This window comes from Carassius auratus, chromosome 2, assembly GCF_003368295.1.
Source record: "Carassius auratus strain Wakin chromosome 2, ASM336829v1, whole genome shotgun sequence".
Taxonomy (NCBI): domain Eukaryota; kingdom Metazoa; phylum Chordata; class Actinopteri; order Cypriniformes; family Cyprinidae; genus Carassius; species Carassius auratus.
This window is the reverse complement of record NC_039244.1, coordinates 28549466-28569072: the sequence shown is the minus strand read 5'-3', so window position 1 is coordinate 28569072 and position 19607 is coordinate 28549466. Positions and strand designations below refer to the sequence as shown.

Sequence of the window (19607 nt, the reverse complement as noted above, 5' to 3'; positions counted from 1 at the left end):
ATCCTCCCCAAAATGAAAATGTTATCATTAATCACTTAACCCCGTGTTGTTTCTAAACTGTTAAGAGCTTAGTTCGTCTTCGGAACACAATTTAAGATATTTTGGTCTCATAGACTGCAGAGTAAAATACACTGTCAAGGTCAGAAACATTTCTGATTATTCTGAAAACTGCTTAGTAGAATTAATGCTGATTTTTTTTTATCTTTCCATTCACCAAATAATCCTGAAAAACATTCAACATTGATAATAATCAGAAATGTTTCTTGAGCAGTAAATGATCATATTATTCTGATTTCTGAAGATCATGTGACACTGAAGACTGGAGGAATGATGCTGGAAATACAGCGGGGCATTACAGAAATAAATTACACTTTAACACAGATTCACACAGAACAGATATTTGAAATGGTAAAAATATTTCACAATTTTGCTGTATTTCTAATTAAATAAATACAGGCTTGATGAGCAGAAGAGACTTTAAAAACATAAAAAATCTAACAGTTCAAAAATGTTTGACTGGTATTGTTTGTATTTGTGTTTTTATGATGGGGAGGGGAGATCATATTGAATTAAATAGCTGAAGGACCACTTTACACTTTTTTTCTCACTGAAAAATTAACAATTATTCATTCAAAATATTTGACTTTTACACAGTGCATCTCATTACTCTTCTTCTGTAATTATAGATACTCCCTCCCTTTCTGAGGATTTGTAAAGATATGGCAGAAAGCATTTTAATTTAATCCATGACTGATTTTATAATTCAGTAGTTTGTATGACGAAACTTTTCCATTAACAGCTTCTCATGTTATTATCTCTGTGTTGGTAGGTCAGGATGCATTTACATGGAACGCAATGAAACGAAAGATTTCAGTTACACTGAATCATAGATGTATTATTAAATTCAGTTTTACACAGTGTGTGCATGTGTCTCATGTCAGAAACTCATTTGCTTCAGATGCAATCGACTCTGAGAGCCAGATGCTTCTTACTTAGAACGGTGTTTCTGTGCAGAAATCCTAGTTTTTGTTGATAGTTTCATTGAAAATGTTAAACTGGTTCAAATGCTCAATTGAACGGAGCCACCTGAACATTTTCAACAAGTCAAGTTTAAGGCTTAAAAAAAATAAAAAAGTAGAAGAAAAACAATACTTTTGCATCAAATGACCAGGATATGTTTTGAACATGTTTAATTGGACAATAAATTAAGCAAAGTGTTACATTATTTGTCCCGCCCTCACAGACATAAGAGTTTAGTATTATAGCAGTTTTCATTCATCCTCAGCCACGCTGATATTAAGTGAAGATGTATTCTCATGCAAGTCTCCCGAACTTTATGAAAATACCTCGGTGCAAAAACATTCTGGGGTTTTGCATGGTCTGCTGATGAGAAATGCCACCAATCTTTAACTTAATAAATAAAGCAGCTTGACTGATGGAGCCCTGATTGTGTGCGATGTGCAGAAGTGTTGGGAATGTGGATGTTACAGACGCTCAGATCCAGTGTGTTCTGTGCTGAACTCTTCCTGATCGCTGGCAGACTCCGGATCCGTGTTATTCAGCAGCTCCACTAATAAAGCGATGAGCTCTTGGTCCTTCCAGTCGTCCGAGGAGGCTCTGCGGTCGGAGCGCAGTCTGCGGTGGATCATGGCCTGCAGGGACGTGCGCAGATCCCACAGTAACTCCCAGACGTGAGGAGGAAACTCCCATCGGATGAGAGAGTGACCCGGTAACACCACCTCCACACCGTCTCCAACAACTGAGCAACACACACAGACAGCATTTCAGAGCACACATACACTGACCAATACGCTAGTCTAGTTTTAGTCAATTAAAACGTAGTCATGCTGCATAATAGTTAAACTAATAATCACAATTATTCTGCACAAAATTATGATTTGAGAAATTGCATGAAAATAACTGCACTTTCTCCGGTAAGCACACATGCTGTATTAAACCTCATCTGGTTTACGGATTTATTATATTATCAGAAATATAAACACTTTCTACATTAGGAAAACTGGTTAAACTGATCTATTTATAGAGCGAAGCTCTGAGTGTGTGGGGGATTAAATGTCTGGTATCTGGCAACCGCACACAAACTTGTGAAGGTCTGAATTTTACAAAGTAAAAAAAAAAGGTTGAAACTAGATTTTAGCTTCATCTTTTTTCATTAATGATAGTGACCGTTGGCTATAGTCACAGTGTTGTCTCATCTCAGTAATTGATTAATCAACAGGTCAGTTTTCCTCCACTAGGGGAGCACTGGAGCTGTGCTTGACCTCTCTCGCTGAGGTCACAGTCTGTGAGGAGCAGCAGGGCCAGCGGATGAACCACCGACGAGTCTCTGATGAACACCTGACCGTTTGATTTGACCGCAGAGAAGAAGGTGAGCCAGCGACTCGACAGATCCGGATTTCCTCTGAAAGACACCAACACAAGAAGAAGAACCGCTTCATGATTTAACAGTGCACAGACACTCGAACGATGCTCATCCAGAATCAGAGAGTCCAACAGATTAGACCGTCATTTAAATTCTGTCTAAACGTCTAAAATTTTTATTTCAGTTTAAGCTTTCCTTATTTTAGTACATCATGAAACTAAATGAAAATGAGAAATAAACAGGTAAACCAATCATAAGAAAGCATTATAAAGCTTCAATATGAAAACAGACGTAGTTCTGATTCAATGTGTGTAATGCTCAGTGTATCATGTCTTCAAAAACGTATTTTCCTGTAGAAACTCAGGTTTTGAGCTCAAAAAACAATAAGACCCGTTTCATCCAGAACTAGATCCAGTACTAGTGTGTGTTTACCGGTTGACGGAGGAGCGGTGCAGAAGCACAGGGCCGCTCTCGGTACGATACGACACACTCTCCGGACGAAATCTTCCCCCTTTGGTCACTGTGCCTCTTTTCACCTGAAGGTCAGATACAGTTATCAGATACAGATACATTACAAATCTATACGGTTTTACAATTCAGCCTTCTGCACCAGAAATAACTTCACTGTAGTGCACGTTTAATGAATGCAATGCTTTTCAAATCAGAAATAAGAAGTGATGTGATGTGTGTGCACCTGTATGAGGTGAGGATAGAGGCCGGCGCTCAGCACGGCTTTGACCAGCTGCTCCTGATGACTGTGTAGATTCAGACGAGACGACAGACGCAGAGCTTCAGCAGAAGCCTCCAGAAGACCGGCTTCACACAGATTCTCACTGAACTGCTGCATCAGGCCTGTCAGAGGAAACAGGACAAACCAGGCTCAGATCATGAAGTTGGCATGCTACTGTATTCTCTTTCTTTTACTGTAACTGACAGATTCCAGCCAAAACATATACAATCCGGGAGTGGGTGGAAATGGGAATCATTCTTCTGGTTTTGGGACGGGACTTTCCCCCAGATTTGAAATCCCGTGTCACCCTCTAGTTTTAGCGTCATGTTTTGACTGCGTGCCGGTCTCACCGTGTATGAAGCGCAGACTGGCTCCAGACAGAGTGTGTGTGTCCAGAAACTCCTGCTTGTCCTGTCCCTGCTGCTCTCTCCAGCTCTGGACGACCCGACTGAAGACCAGGTGATCGCTGCAGCTGGAGCCGCTCAGAGACGCCTTGGCCTGCAGACACACAGCAGACCACAGGAAGATGAACACAGGCACAGAATCAGTCGAGCGCTGCTGTGTGAGGGCTCTCTGACCTTAGAGACGAGCGCCCGGTTCTGCATGCTGTTATAGAAGGGATCTCGCGTCAGGCAGGCCACCACAGACAGGACCGGGAGAACACAGGAGAACAGAGCCGAGAGAACCAGAACCTTCCCCAGACGCGGGTCACACGACACACAGGCCACACGCTCGCCCAGCGGCGTCAGGTTCTCCGACGCGTCCAGCACGCCTGACACACACACACACACACACACACACACAGCCGTGATGTGAGGGAGGCAGCTGTGCTTCTGTCAGGGTCAGCACGGGTCACTAACACAACGAGATGTGTCCTCGACCGCTACTGGACAGATCACGTACTAACAGAGACTAACCGAAAACTAAATCGAAGAAAAAACGAAGAGCGGTAACATTTAAAAATAAAGAGAAATTTTCCTTGGCAGCTATTAGAAAGTTTAAGTACTAAAAGAGACCTAAAAAAAAAAAAAAAAAAAAATTTATAAAATATATAGATATATAGACAAAAACAGAACTTTAAACTTTAAAATTAAAATGAATACAGATTTTAAAAAGATCAATAAAATTCAAGCAAAATAAGAAAACCTACTACAGTATATCAGTGACACTAAAACAATGAAAAAAGAGAATAAACTAAAACTTAAAAATATAAGTAAATTAATACAAATGTATGAATGACAAAAACAAAAATACAATAAAATACAGAAAAAAAAAACTAAAAATAAAATCAAAGTAAAATATGAACAAAAATTACAATACACTAAAACAACAAACACACAAAAAGAACACAAAAAAGGACACGTTTCCTTGATAAAATTAAATATGTTGAAGTACAAAAATAAACTCACCTAAAACTTAAAATAAATAATGAATGAAAGACAAACACACACGAGTTGTCTACAACAGGACTATCAGGATGAACACAGAGCCGTCTTTAGTTCAGGCACAGGACAGAATGAAGCCTGTATCATTTCACACTGAACACATGCTTTAAAAGATTACACTACACTAACACTACTGTATAAAAACACTGACCAATATCCATCAGGTTCTTCACAGCGACTCGGACAGCTTGAGTGTCCGGGGAATCCAGCACTCGTGACAGGAAGTCCACCGCCTGCAGAGGAACAACAACCGGTTCAGAACATGTTCAGTCCTCACACACAGCTGACCAGAGGCTCGTGTCCCGCTCACTTTGCTGTGGGGACAGTGGATCTTGGCCTGGATGAGGACGCTCTCCAGAGGGGTGCGCAGGATCTCTGGGACCGGGAACACTGCCATGTTCTCCAGCTGCTCTCCAGGGAAGAGATGATAGCAGTGACCCGGCTGACAGCGGCCCGCTCGCCCTCTTCTCTGAGTCACGTTCGCTTGTGAGATCCAGACCGTGTTCAGAGCGGACACCTGGCCACACACACACACACACACACACACACACACACACACACACACACACACACACACACTCAACACCTGCCATCTCTGCATCCCAGGACACACTAAAGGGATTATTATTAATAATTATATCCAGACTGTATGTGATCAGCAACCTCTCACTGATGAGTCAATGTTACCATCTTATTACTGCATTTACTCCTCTTTTATTAACTAAAAAACTGAGAAAATATAATCTGGGAATTATCAGTATTATTAACCCCATCAGAACTAATACCATTTTATTAAATTAATTAAAATTAAGTTATAACTCATGATTGCTCAAAAAGGCCCAAATTAATGAAACCTACATAGTTTAAACAAAACATCAGAATATCAAATATTACTCTGAAAAGTTTTCAAATTAAATTAATTTGACCTTCAGAAGAAAAGAAGTGATCATTGTCTTTTTTTGCAATGGTTTGTCAATAGATCTATACATTCACCTTCATCAACAAAACTCAGTCCAAAACTGTGAGAGATAGAGGAAAATACTAAATATATATTCATAATTTTATAAATATAAATATTTTAACAAGTAATAGTAAAAGTAAAATAAAAATAAAAGTTCTGTGTTCAGGTCAGTTTGTCTCTGGTATTTATGGAGTACTATTAGGTGTTTCTTAAATAGTCTGTGGAGTCATATATAAATATAAGTTAGAAGTAATATTCTAAGTTTCATTTGTTTTCTTCTAGAATCTTCTCAGTTCTCTCTCTCCTGTGTGTGTTCAGAGTGTGTTCTGTGTGTGTGTGTTCAGAGTGTGTTCAGAGTGTCAGGACGGGTGGAGGACCTTGGTTCTGGGGTCGTAGTTCTGCTCTTTCTGACAGCCGGCGTCCACCACGTGCACGATGTCGTCGATCGTGATGGAGGTCTCTGCGATGTTTGTGGTCAGGACGATCTTCCTCTGTCCGTCTGGAGGACGCTGGAACACCGTCTGCTGGTCCACGACAGCCATACTGGAGTGCACTAGAGAGAAACCCATCATCTAACAGAGTCGAATACAGCACAGAGTCCAGGAACCGGCTGCCGCTGTACTCACACGGTAAGATCAACTGGGACCCGCGTCTGAAGGATGCTTTCTCTTCCAGCTTCTGTTGCACAGCTTTAATATCTTGCCATCCTGGGAGGAAACACAACACAGCTCCTGCAGAGGAGAACAAACACCTTAGTCAGTACACGAGAGGAAGAAGAGCCTGGACTGAACCAGGAGAGACATCTGCAGATCAAGAACCAGCTCTGAACTCATGTGAGACCACAGCTGATGCACTTCTTCACTGGAGGAGTGTTATATACTATGTGTTTGAGTTAAAATCATCTTAATGCGTCTTCCCCAGATGTTCACTGGTGGACTAGAGTGCTGTGGATTATTGTGATGTTTTTATCAGCTGTTTGGACGCTTATTCTGACGGCACCCATCAGGGCTATAGACTGAGAGATTTTGTGATCATTGTGCGACCACCTGACTGCAGAGGATCACATGAGTCTGAAGCATCTTTACCTGGCTCTCTGTTTCTGTGTATGTGATCGATCACATCAGCCACCAGATCCAGATCAGGAGCCACATCCTTTTCTTCCTTGAGACACAGAACAGAAGGAAGACGGTTCGTGACTCTGCAGATGACCACACGTCCTCACAGCGTGAAGCAAGCGTCTGAGACTCACCGCTCGGTCTCTCCTCGGCGGCGCTCGACCCATCTCCGTCAGCACCTCCTCCAGGAACCGGGCCTGCACCGGATGCATGAACCCCGGCACACGCACCACCGGGCATCCTCCGAAATACTGCGAGAGGCGCTGCGTGTCTCCGGTGGCACTCATGAGCAGCACTCGCAGCGCTGGGTTGTCCTTGATGCTGGAGAGCAGCAGCGCCAGCAGCAGGTCTGTGTTCACGTCTCTCTCGTGCACCTCGTCCACGATCACGTGACTGATGCCCTTCAGACCGGGGTTGGACTGGAGCTTGCGCAGCAGGACCCCGACGGTGAGGAAGAGCAGAGCTCCACCGCTGCGCTCCGGGGGACGCGACTCCAGACGCACCTGACACACACACAGGGTTACAAACCCTCAAACATGAAACAGACAGACTGAGAGCTGAAGCATGTTCTTGCCTGGTATCCCACGCAGTGGCGGAGCGCGGGTCCCATCTCCTGCGCCACTCGGTGTGCCACAGACACGGCGCTGATCCGGCGAGGCTGAGTGACCAGGATGTTACACTCGGCCCCCTCTCCTCTCCTGACCTGCCCCTCCAGCAGGAAGCGCGGGATCCGTGTGGTCTTCCCGCAGCCCGTCTCTCCTGCGATCACAACCACCTGCGAGGACCTCACCGCCTCCAGCACGCTCTCTTTATACGAGTCCACGGGAAGCTCCACCCCTCGGCCAGGCCCCGCCCTCATCCACAGGCTGAGCAGGTGATCGCTGCGAGACTCCGCCTCCTCGGGGCGTAAAGCACGGTATGGCTTACCAGTGATAGCGTCTGTGATGAAGTCATCATCCTCTTCATCACCAGTGCTGAAGGACCGCTGCTCCTCTTCATCCCACAGCTTCTGAACCTCCGCCTGCACGGGATACTACAACACACATCAAACCGTCAACAACAAAAACCTGAATGCAGTTAAATGCACATTTAATTCATGGTGTGAAACAAGCAAGAGTGTGTTTTCCTGAATATTAGTGCTTGAGCTTGACTTCATAGATTTTACACAACATTTTACCAAACAATTTATTAATATTTAGTAAATTGCATGCTTTTTAGACACATTATAATTTTTTATCTATTTAGCCAATGAAGATAGTTCCAAATAAAGCCGGATCAGAACATTTGTGCAGTGTTTTGTTGCCGAACGGATTCGTTTTTTAGTCAATGATTCAAATATCAGTTCATACAGATATTCGCTTGCTTTGTTTCTAAATGAATCGGTTATTTTGAACAAATTGTTTGAATGAATGATTCAATGAATCAATCATTAATACATGGACTTGCTGCCCCCTACTGGCAGTTTTAATGTCATTTACTTTTCCATGACATGCCTAAACCAGCACAATAACACTCAGCAAAATATTGTTTAACCCTTGACCACAAACTATTGAGAATTGTGTGTCATTATTGCACATCACTGGTTTCCATCTGACTTGTAATTAAGTTGTAAGAGTTCAAGCACAAGCCAAAAATCATCTATCCATCTGTATTCTAACATGAATGATTATGAAACCTCCTCTCTGTGCCTGTGATTGGCCGAGGCTGGGAGTGAGACGGTGTGTGTCTGACCTGTGTGAGGTACTCCTGAATCCTGCGCTGGAGATCCGAGGCGATCAGGACGCGACAGGGCCGTCGGTGTCTCTCTCCAGCTTCACGCACATCCCGCTGATGGTACCCGGCGTGAGTCAGAGGATGGTTCTGCTCATCCAGAAGATTCAGCTCCTGTGGACAAAGTGACCGTTCTCAGATTCAGTGAAGCTCATCGGTGCACATAACTTGTGTTAATATATTTCTGACAAGATGCACAACCAGATTACAGTTGTGTTTCCTGCAGCAGTGACATACTACAATAAAATCATAGCAGGAGCTGTGTCGTCTGATTCAGGATCAGATGTCTGTACGTGCATGTTTTCATCCCAACCTTAAACCGGAGGCAAGCCAGTGCTGCTGCGTTTGTCTCTGCTTCCAGTCTGCGACGGCCATGAGCAGTGAAGGTCATCTCCTCCGGCCAGCGTACGGTCAACTCACACGTCTTTACCTTTCCACCGGTCGTTCTGTACTGAAGCAGCTCCTGCACGGGAGGACAGAGAGACGGAAACACAGAGGAATGAAAGCAACAGGATTAAACAGGAAATCGATGTCTCTCTCTCTCTCTCAGATGTGTGCGCTGATCAGAGACGTTTATAACTTACTCTGACTCTGTTGGATGACGTGGCCACCTGAATGACGCTGCCAAGAACTGCCTTGGGTTTTGGAAATATGGAGAGCGCCTCAGTCACTGCTGGATCCTCTTCTATAGGCCTATAACACATCCAGCATCAGTGTACCCAGAAATGAACATTATGTCATCATTTACTCATCCTCATCTCGTTCCAAACCTGTATGAGTTTCTTTCTTCTGTTAAACATGAAAGAACATATTTTGAAGAACGCTGGTAATCAAACAGTTGATGGTCCCCATTGACTTCCACAGTATTTCTTTCCCTACTATGGAAGTGGAAGGGGACCAACAACTGCTTAGTTCTTCAAAATATACTTTTTTGTGTTCAACATAAGAGAAAAACTTATACTTCTACAGAAACAATAACTGATATGACTCAAGTCGTGTAAATTAATAAATGGGGTACCTCAGGGCTCGCTCCTAGGCCCCATCCACTTTTTAACATACACAAAAATCACTAGGCCTTATTAATCAGGCACATTGTGTTTGATTACATCACTAACAAGCTGATGTTAACATGAAAACATCTTTAATATATCCAACAACCAAGTGCACATCCTTGCAAGCATAATTTGACCATGATCTATTCAAAAAATTTTACAGATTTTTTTTTCACCATATTATGTTCAATGTGCCCAGTTTACACTTCCAAAGCACAAGAGTATTTGAATATATGGTGACTTCAATCTTATTGTGCATATCATTCCCCTACACACTTGTATATGACTGGAATGACAAACTTAAAATAATAGACTAATAATAATAAAATTAGACTACCCTTGGGCTCTCTCCTTCTGGGTTTTCTTCTGGGATGGCAGATATTTAAGACGATCGAGGACCGCACCATCCTCTTCATCTTCCGAGACAGACGTCTGCCTCCCTTTCCGTCTCGTCATTCCTGTTACAGACGATCCCTGACTGAGGACGCCCAGCTCCTAAACACACAACGCAGAATCTTCAGGATTGCTAAACATTCAAATAGTGGTCTAATAATCTATCATTTTTTTGTAAACCACACAGAAAACAAACCTTATTTGTGAAATTACTTTTGCACTGTATTGGTTAAGTGAATCAGAATGTGTTTTCAATAGATTTGGAAAAAGTTTTATGAAACCTTTGTGTCTCCATTTCTGGTTATTATTTCATGGTAAAAAAAAAAAAAAAAAAAAAAAAAATTATATATATATATATATATATATATATATATATATAATAAAAAATAAACCACTGCCTTGAGAATATCACCATATAGTTCACCAAGAGATGAGTGACACTGAATGCAATGGGAACAGGTTTGTAGAAATTGTAGAACTGCATCGGTGTCTCATCAATGGATGCTCTGCAGTGAATGGGTGCCGTCAGAATGAGAGTCTGATAAAAACATCACAATAATCCACAGCACTCCAATAATCCATAATAACACTTTAAACAGCTCTAAACTAATCTGTGAGAGACAACAGCAGATGCACTTTTTCACTGGAGGAAGTGTCATTATGATTATAGACTCTATGTGTTTGAGTAAAATCATCTTAATGCTGGATGTGTTTCATCTTTTGTCTTCTCCAGATGTTCACTGATGGACTGGAGTGCTGTGGATTATTGTGATGTTTTTATCAGACTCTCATTCTGACGGCACCCATTCACTGCAGAGCATCCATTGATGAGACACTGATGCAGTGCTACATTTCTACAAACCTGATGAAGACACAAACTCATCCTGATCTGGGATGGCCTCAGGCTCATCATACATCAAGCAAATGTTAATATTGGGTTGAAGGTCACCCTCTCTTACTCTGAGCTTGTAGAGAGCCGCAGCTGCCGCCTGACGCTCCGCCTCCACCCTGCGCGCGCCGAAGCCCTCGGTCTCGAGCCTCACGGGCCACTGCAGCGTCACTGTCGCCCGCTGACAAAACACAATCAACACAGTACCCCCGCGTCACGTGTGTAACAGGTCAGGAGCACGAGAAATTCATCTGCACACCGTCATCAGACAGTCAGAATGATCTCACCTTGACCTCTCCATCGGTGCAGCTGTACTGGATGTACTGCGACAGATCCGACACACGCAGACACTTGGACAGAGTGGCGAACAGCAGGTTCTTCGGCTGGGGAAACTCTCGGAGCAGATCTGGACCTGCACGCACATGTCAGAAGATGATAACGCGCGTCTTGAGATGTGTTTGTATGGGCTGACCTCACGCGTCTTACCTTCTGGATCCGTTTCCGGCGAAGAACGCCGGTGTTTATGTGTGACACCAGCCTTAGTCCTGTAATGACACACCGACGTCCAGTTTGACCAGACGTCTTTCTTGATTTCAATCTGTTTTCTCCCTAAAGTGACCAGTGCGCGAGCCCTCATGAGTGCCGCACAGGACGCCGCCATGTCTGATCTCTTCTTCGACGCTTTTGGCGGGAAGCCTGCTGGCGGTAGCGCCGCCTACTGGAATCTGCTCAAATATGGAGTTGTGTCTTTTATATTTTCAAATACATAAAACAAGAGACAAAAATACATTTAATTCCACTCCAGTGCATATATCATCTACTCTTTGCATTATGCAGTTTAATAAACAAATAATATTAAACATTATCGTAACCTTTTCTTTGTTTGTTTTTTGATACTGAACTTACATAAAGGTCTGAGCCTCACACTCATCTACAAAAACACTCTCAAATGACTAAACTGATTTTAAGTCATTTATTTAAAACAAATTAAGATTACAACAGAAGTATAGACAGAACGACAGATAAATAGACAAATGTTTTTCCTTCTGAACAAGAGCAGCTACTGCAATGGCTACGATCTTAAAATACAAACAAGTTTATAGTTTATAGTGAGGATTAAAACATCTTCAATCACGTTTCCCTTCACAACAATGTTCCAGCATCATCACAGAAGTCCAATATAATGAGCCACGCTGCTTTAACTCTTCAGTTCAGATCAACCGAAGGATTCTGTAAAAACAGTTGCATCAGACCATGGTTTCCATCATTGGTGAGCGATAAATAGATCAGATAGTTATTAAAACACAGTTCTGTGAGTCTGTGGCAGGTCTCTTCATCTTCTCTCGAGGCTGGTCATCCTCAGCTCTCGACAGCGCTAGCAGTTCTCATCAGCTGCTCAAAACAAACATACAGACATTTGGCAAAGCATTTGAGAATTATTATTTTTTTTTAGCAAAATCCTTTTTTACAAAATAAATTAATACTAGAATATGCATTCAATCGATCAAAAATTTTATAATGTTACAAAATAACTTTCTGTTAATCTGTGAATCTTGAAAAATAAAATATATCACGGTTTCCACAAAAACATTGGGGTTTTCAACTTAATCAGAGAGCAGTAAATCATCATATTATTCTGATTTCTGAAGATCATGTGACACTGAAGACTGGAGGAATGATGCTGAAAATACAGCGGAGCATCACAGAAATAAATTACACTTTAACACAGATTCACACAGAAAACAGATGATTTACATCATAATAATATTTCACTGTTTTTACAGTATTTTAATTAAATAAATGCAGTCTTGTTGAGCAGAAGAGACTCTTTCAGAAACATTAAACACAGATCTTTGAGCTGCAGTGAGCGGTCTGTGATACTCACGCTCTTCTTCTTCTGTTTTTCTGTGTTTTCTCCAGACACACAGTATGACGGCGGTCACTGTGAGAGCCACAGGAATCAGCAGCAGACAGAAGAGCAGAGAGTCGTCTGGAGACATAAACAGATCCAGACACACAACTATTAACCAATGCATTCCTCTGTGCATTTACTGCCACAGATTAAACTTCTGCTGTCTCAGATGATTGAGGAACTGATTAAGTCCTGTATTCAGAGCCCAAATCAAATGTGGCAAAGCATTAATTACATCTGGTTCTTCTATTTATGACAACACTGTGATCTGAGGTCATGTGACCTGCAACAACCAATCATGTTTGATGCCAGACTGGATTGAGGTTCCACATGTTTTTTTGTTTTTTGTTTTAAGAAGAAAGACATGCATAAATGATGGAAAGCCAAAATATTAAATGTCACAGATGTATAGTTACTGAGTAATGCACTATTTTGTAGAGTAGGGACAAAATGTCAAGTTTCACCTGAGATTCGAAGCCAAATTACGGGAGGGTCAAAATGACTTCAGGAAGACGGCAGCACGATGATGATATTTTTACACCGAGACTGAAGCTCTGTTATAACATCTGTTCACTTTAGCATTCTTTGTTGCATTATATGACAATAGTGAGTGGTCAAAAATGGCAAAAAAAAATATTTTGATTTGAAGAAAACAGCTAGATTGTACAGACATTTTCTTCTTTCGTATATAAAGCAGCAGAGGGTGAGGAAATGACGACAGGATTTGAACGCTGGGCTGAATTCTGCTTCTAGACGTCAGTGCTCACATGCAGACGAGTGTGGTGTGAGAAGAGTTAAAGGAGAGGACGAGAGCACACCTGAGGCAGCTGGACGCGGCTGGCAGACATCACTGATGTTCAGGAGCGTGCTGTGGTTACTGATGGAGTTACTGACCACACAGCTGTAGCTGTTTCCATCATCATACTCCACATCCAGAGGAAGAGAGAGCGAGCCGCTGGAGTCAGAGCCGCTGACGCTGGACACCAGATCACTGCCCTTGAAGAAGGACAGAGTGGCCCGGGACGCATTGGTCACTGAACACATGAGGACACACGCTGGACCTACAGATCGCTCTGAAGCTGTGGAGGAGTTCTGAGAGGAGTCGGTGCTGATGATGGGAACCGGGAGCGGAGCTGGGATAAACACAACCATCCGTGAGTCTCTGACCGTTAGTCACAGCGTTGGCCGGCTGAAATATCTGCTTACCATAGACTACAACATCAAACCTCTTGCGGGAGGTCTTTCTGTCATGGGTGATTGTTAAAGTGTAAGGTCCAGAGTGTTCGGATCTGCTGTTTTTAATGGTCAGGGATCCGGTCTGATGGTTCAGCTTCAGGGCGTCTCTGAACGGCATCTTTCCGCTCACGTATATGGAGAGCATGTAGGACCACTTCATGAGCTCTGCGATCTGGTTGTGTGGACTGTCCGGTCCAAACACCCACACGATGTGATCGTCTCTCCGGACTGTGTCCAGGTCAGTGTGAAGAGTGACCGGATCTCCCAGCATGACCCTCACGCTCTCAGTGTTATCTGTGTCTGCTCCGAACACACCTGAGGAACACACACACACAAACCCAGCCTAAAGCAATTTACATTTTACTATTACTGCACATGAATAACATTATTTGAGTTTCATACCTTTATCTACTATTTCATACAGTTATGTGTTTACAAGAACTGTACAGCACACACATTTTTACAAGCATCTATCAAAGTTATTTTTGTTGAGTTTCCATATTATATGAATATTTTCCATAGACATAATAATTCTTGTACTGTGCAAACTGTAATGTCATGCCCCTAATTATCACACAAAACTTTCTGCATTTTTACATTTCCCCCCAAAAAAAGAAAAAAAAATTATATATTTTTTTCTATGTAAATGAAGCAATAAAAAAGGTTATGCTTTGTCCTAAAAATATTTTAAATATCAGGTAGGTAAAGTAAATAAAAATAAATTATATTATCAAATCTGAGTAATTAATTTATGTATTTAAATATTTGGCGTCAATTTGAGCCCACACATTAAAAACATGGTTGAAATGTGCTCATAACAGAAGAGTTAATACATCTAACTTAATCCTAGCTCAGAACATGTGATTCTTAAACAAGATCTTGTTCAAACTCTCTGATAAGCTACAAACATGTGTTTGATTAAACGTGTGATGTCATTAATTAAGATCGAGAAGAGGGACAGTTTTTCTTATTAAATGCATCTGGAAAGAGAGCGTTTGTAGATCAGCACGGAACTCACCGAGCAGTAAACCGAGGAGAAACACGGGTTTATGAGTCATTGTCCTCCACACAGAATCAGCTCATGTGTGCGTTCAGACAGACTGCTGGGTAATGATCCGTGTCCAGAGTCAGGGATCAATCCGAGCTAATATCGGAGTCGGATCCGGATCCAGCGCGGCGTGTTTACACCTGAAGCGTGTTTGAGTCCGGAGCGAGGACAGGAGTCTGTGATGTGTGTGTGCTTCTGATCCTCTCTGAGATGACTGCCGAACCTCATCGAGAATGATTTGCTTTGATTTTGAATCCTACATTCAGATTAACTTATTTAAAATAAATGTAAGCCACGGTTGTGGAAGAAGACTGGACATTTGCTTCGTTCGACACTGTACTTCTGTCACTAACAGCCTTGTTTTCATGACAGAAAAATCCCCTTATTGATATATTTTGATGAATATTGTGAAGTGCCTGGCATTTCAAAACATCTGAATGCATATTTCGATTCATAAGGACAATAACATGATTTCTGAAGTCTATAATTATAACCAGTCATGTGCTTTCAGGTTAGATCTGTATTAATGCAGAAGAATTTGAAAATGCAACTTTTTAATAAAAAAAGTTTTCTAGTAGAGTTATATGGTCAGTAACAGCACGATAAATAATAATAATAATATATATATTTTACATTTAAACTTTTTTTTGAGTATTAAGATGTTGAAAATAAATGTAATATATTGCAATATGTTATATATAATATGTTAAAGAAACACTTCATTTCATTTTAATCACAAATATAATTTCACAAATATAGTATTCAAATAAAATCACGTTTATATAAACTCATAAAGAAATCGGATATAGTGTCCTCTAAGGGATGAAATAAGAATTTTGAATTGAAGAGGACATAACAGAAGACACGATGAAGATTTAAACAACTGTTGCTCTTGAACGAGAGGCTTTTATTTTAGCTTGACGTCGTGACGTCACGGAGACGGTGCGTGCTGCGTGCGCTGACGAAAGGTTTGTGGTTTCTGGCGCTTCAGTGTTTAAACGAAATGAAACGTTAAAGGTTTATTATAGTTTTGGCAAATGTGCTATTAAAAACACGGAATATTTCTGAAGTAATTGTGCCTCAGTAATGTGTAGTGGATGTGTTTAATTGGGGAATGTGTTAATGCAATGATCTGTGGCCTGTTGACATCAAGAATGAAGCGAATCTACAGCGTTTATTATTAAGATCAGTTCACTGTATAATCTTCACACTCACTATTCTTGTGTCACTATATATATGTGTGTGTGTGTGTCTTGTTTTAAAGCGAGTGAAGTATTGGAGGTTTTATTCTGTGAAGCATTGCAGCATTCAGTTTGGATGTGACTGTAACCTGTCATCATTTATAGTTCATATTATACCACATAATAAAATAAATAATATATTCTGTTGTACTTAACTCTTTAACTGTCAGCCCCCTTAAACATAGACATGAAAGTGCACTCTCCAAACATTAATTTTGGATATAGACCTAAGAATGGGCTCTTCTTAAAGAAGACAATCAGATTATTGCAGAATTGGATTTTAAGTGTCTAGTTTAACTTTAAATGTAGTGTAAACAAAATACAATTTACTATTATACACACACACACACACACATACAAATATATATATATATATATATATATATATATATATATATATATATATATAGATATATAGATATAGATATAGATATGTATAGTTAGTGTGTCATTTATTTACAATGCATTTGCGTTAAAAAGGACAAAAGTCTATGTTTAACACAGTTATATAGAACTCATTGTAATTGTGTAGTATTACTTGAAGATTCACCGATTTTCTCATTATTTATATTTGGTTTGTCAGATTTGGATCTCCACAGCACATGTGATCAACATCTGGAGTAAAGCTCATCCCACATTCGAAGTGAAGCTCCTCCCACCTGAAATGAAGCCCCTCCCACAGCTGAAGTGAAGCTCCTCCCACAGCCAGAGTGAAGCTGAGGAGGCCAACAGGCAGAAATCACTGTAAACCATTGAAGGATGGAGTTTGTCCGAGTGGTGATTGGAGACGTGAGTGATCCAGAACCATTCACGATATTAAAGGAGGACCCCGAGGAACAAAAAGGTTGGTTTACAATTATGTTACTCATTTATATAGATCATTTATGTAATTCAATGCTGATTATTTCAAAGGGCCATTCAGAGTGCACTTTTAATTGTTCTAGTTTTTAGTGTGAACACACTGCATGCACCAGAAGAACTCTGTGTTTGTTTCAGACCCGGTGGAGGTGAAAGAGGAAAGTCAAGAGCTGAATGAAGTGGAGGAAGAACCTTGTGCGATCATAAACAGCTCAGAGACTGGAAATAAAGGCACGCAGAAAACAGCACTGGTCTGTCCTCACTGCGGAAAGACTTTCAGACAGAGAGGTCATCTTGAGGATCACATCAGGACTCACACCGGAGAGAAGCCTTACGCCTGCCTCCAGTGCGGGAAGAGCTTCACACACAAGGGAAACCTGAAGGATCACATGAGGATTCACTCGGGAGAGAGACGCTTCTCCTGTCAGCACTGCGGGAAGAGGTTCACACATAAAGCCAACCTCACGGATCACATCCGGATCCACACGGGAGAGAAGCCGTTCTCCTGCGATCAGTGCGGGAAGAGCTTCACACACGCCACCAGTCTGAAGACTCACCTGCTGTCTCACTCCGGAGAGCGGCCCTTCAGCTGCCATCAGTGCGGACAGAGCTTCATCCTAGCGGCGCACCTGAAGAGACACCTGCGGATCCACACCAACGAGAGACCCCACGTGTGCTCCTTCTGCGGGAAGAGCTTCCTGTGGCTCTGCTACTTCAAAGACCACCAGAAGAAGCACACGGGTGTGAAAGCTCACGTGTGCTCCGAGTGCGGCAGCGCCTTCACGAGAGCCAGCGAGCTGAAGATGCACCAGAGGACACACACCGGAGAGAAGCCCTACACCTGCTCGTGCTGCGGGAAGAGCTTCGCCGAGTCTGGAAACCTGAAGAAACACCAGCGCGTTCACACCGGAGAGAAGCCCTACCAGTGTCCCTCATGTGCTGCCAGCTTCAGTCAGTTCAGCCACTTACTGAGACACCTAAAACACCAGAGCTGTCCGAAGCTGACGCAGTTCCTCTTCAGGCCTCCGGGGGAGCAGTCCTCCTCAGCTCAAACACTCACCATTCACCCGAAGGAGGAGCTTCTGCCACAATAACACATCAGACTGAGACATTAATATTTATATGAGAAGACTAAGGTGAAGTTTGGGAGCAGAATGATTTTTTTAAGTTTTTTTTTTTTTTTTTTTACAGGAGTTTCTTCTTCTCATCAGGGCTGCATTTGAATAAACGCTTTTCTTTTTCTTTTTTATTTATCAAAAAATTCTGAAATAAGTACCACAGTTTCCAAAGAAATATTTGTCAGCACAACCGTTGATGATTATAATATTAAATCAGTATATTAGAACGATTTCTGAAGATCATGTGACACTTTATACTGGAATAATTATGCTGAAAATACAGCTGCACATCACAGAAATAAATTATATTTTAAAAGGTATTAAAATAGAAAACATTATTTTATATTGTAATAACATTTTGCAAGATTACTATTTTTTTCTGTATTTTTAATCAAATAAATGCAGCTTTGATGAGCAGAAGAGACTTCTTTAAAAAACATCACAAGTCTCACGGACTCCAGACTTTTGAGCGTTAGTGAACGTCCAGCTGACAAACTCTATAAAAGAAAAATAATTGTATTAAAAATAAAACATCTGTCGATTACTGTATCTTTTATTATATCGTGTTTTGTCTAAACAGAAGCTGACATATCAAACATCATCTGAGTGTAATGTTTAAAAGCATTTCTTCAGAGTGAAGATGAATAGATGAGAGTTGTTTTCTGTGCAAGAAGAGAAGTTTGGAGCAACGTTGGACACTTCAAAAAAATAAAAGCTTCAGTGCATCGCTCTGAACAAAAGACTTAATAAAAGTGCAATGCTTGTTCACCTTCAGAAACTCTTGTGGATACAGTTTCTTTTTCATATATGTGCACTGGGTTTGCAAACATCAGATCTATGCTAGCTTTCAATGTAGAATTCACACTTCACATTTTAAATATTTAGTAAAGATATCCCTTTACTACATTAAACTATATACTGCCACAAAATACACAGCAAAACACAGTTTATTTTTATTAAATGTCTGTGTGTTTTAACCGGTATACAAATCATACAGTGGCTATAGAAAATAATCAACCCCTTTAAAATAAAAATAATGATATTGCTTTGCAGCCTGAAATGGAGATGGACACAGTTTTTGTTTTAGTTTGTATTTACTGCAAACTGTCTTCAAGCCTGAAACTCTACTTTTAATATACTGCATGATTCACCTATAGGTCATTAGCATTTCTCCTGGAAAGCATCTAATATCTGATAAACTCCTTAAAGCACATTTAAATACATTTGAAATCTTTCTCAGCCCTCGTTGTGATAATTTGTGTCTCACACTTTTATATTAATTTAATGTTTTGTTCCTGGCTCTTCTAAGCTTTATAAGTCAGTGATTGGATGATATTCATTAGTCCAATAAAGTATAAACCTAGGGGTGGCTTAGGAGTGAGCTATGGGGAACTCCTTTATTTTTGTGTGAACTGTCCCTTTAAGCCCTGTCCCATCCTCCAGTTCAGTAGGTGGC

The 19607-nt window shown here is 41.2% G+C and overlaps 3 protein-coding genes across 3 annotated transcripts; 1 reads left to right on the top strand and 2 right to left on the bottom strand.

The window, feature by feature from the left end:
* Positions 1-1173: 1173 nt before the first annotated feature.
* On the bottom strand, positions 1174-11556 carry dhx30 (DEAH (Asp-Glu-Ala-His) box helicase 30). Its single transcript, XM_026197427.1, has 20 exons — positions 11225-11556; positions 11026-11150; positions 10809-10919; positions 9794-9951; positions 8989-9097; positions 8718-8867; positions 8366-8518; positions 7209-7667; positions 6769-7137; positions 6605-6680; positions 6146-6250; positions 5897-6072; positions 4869-5075; positions 4710-4791; positions 3692-3885; positions 3464-3611; positions 3078-3235; positions 2816-2919; positions 2283-2422; positions 1174-1759 (listed from the first exon to the last, which is right to left on the bottom strand). Exons 1-20 carry the CDS (start codon positions 11397-11399, stop codon positions 1485-1487), a joined length of 3474 nt encoding a protein of 1157 aa, XP_026053212.1. The 5' UTR covers positions 11400-11556; the 3' UTR covers positions 1174-1484.
* Positions 11557-11715: 159 nt separating this feature from the next.
* On the bottom strand, positions 11716-15365 carry LOC113111199 (SLAM family member 9). Its single transcript, XM_026275736.1, has 5 exons — positions 14905-15365; positions 13857-14201; positions 13469-13783; positions 12624-12728; positions 11716-12130 (listed from the first exon to the last, which is right to left on the bottom strand). The coding sequence occupies exons 1-5, from the start codon at positions 14942-14944 to the stop codon at positions 12114-12116; spliced, it is 822 nt and encodes a 273-aa protein (XP_026131521.1). The 5' UTR covers positions 14945-15365; the 3' UTR covers positions 11716-12113.
* Positions 15366-15798: 433 nt separating this feature from the next.
* Positions 15799-18929, top strand: LOC113039491 (oocyte zinc finger protein XlCOF26-like). Its single transcript, XM_026197390.1, has 3 exons — positions 15799-15902; positions 16759-17019; positions 17172-18929. Exons 2-3 carry the CDS (start codon positions 16935-16937, stop codon positions 18125-18127), a joined length of 1041 nt encoding a protein of 346 aa, XP_026053175.1. The 5' UTR covers positions 15799-15902; positions 16759-16934; the 3' UTR covers positions 18128-18929.
* Positions 18930-19607: the final 678 nt, after the last annotated feature.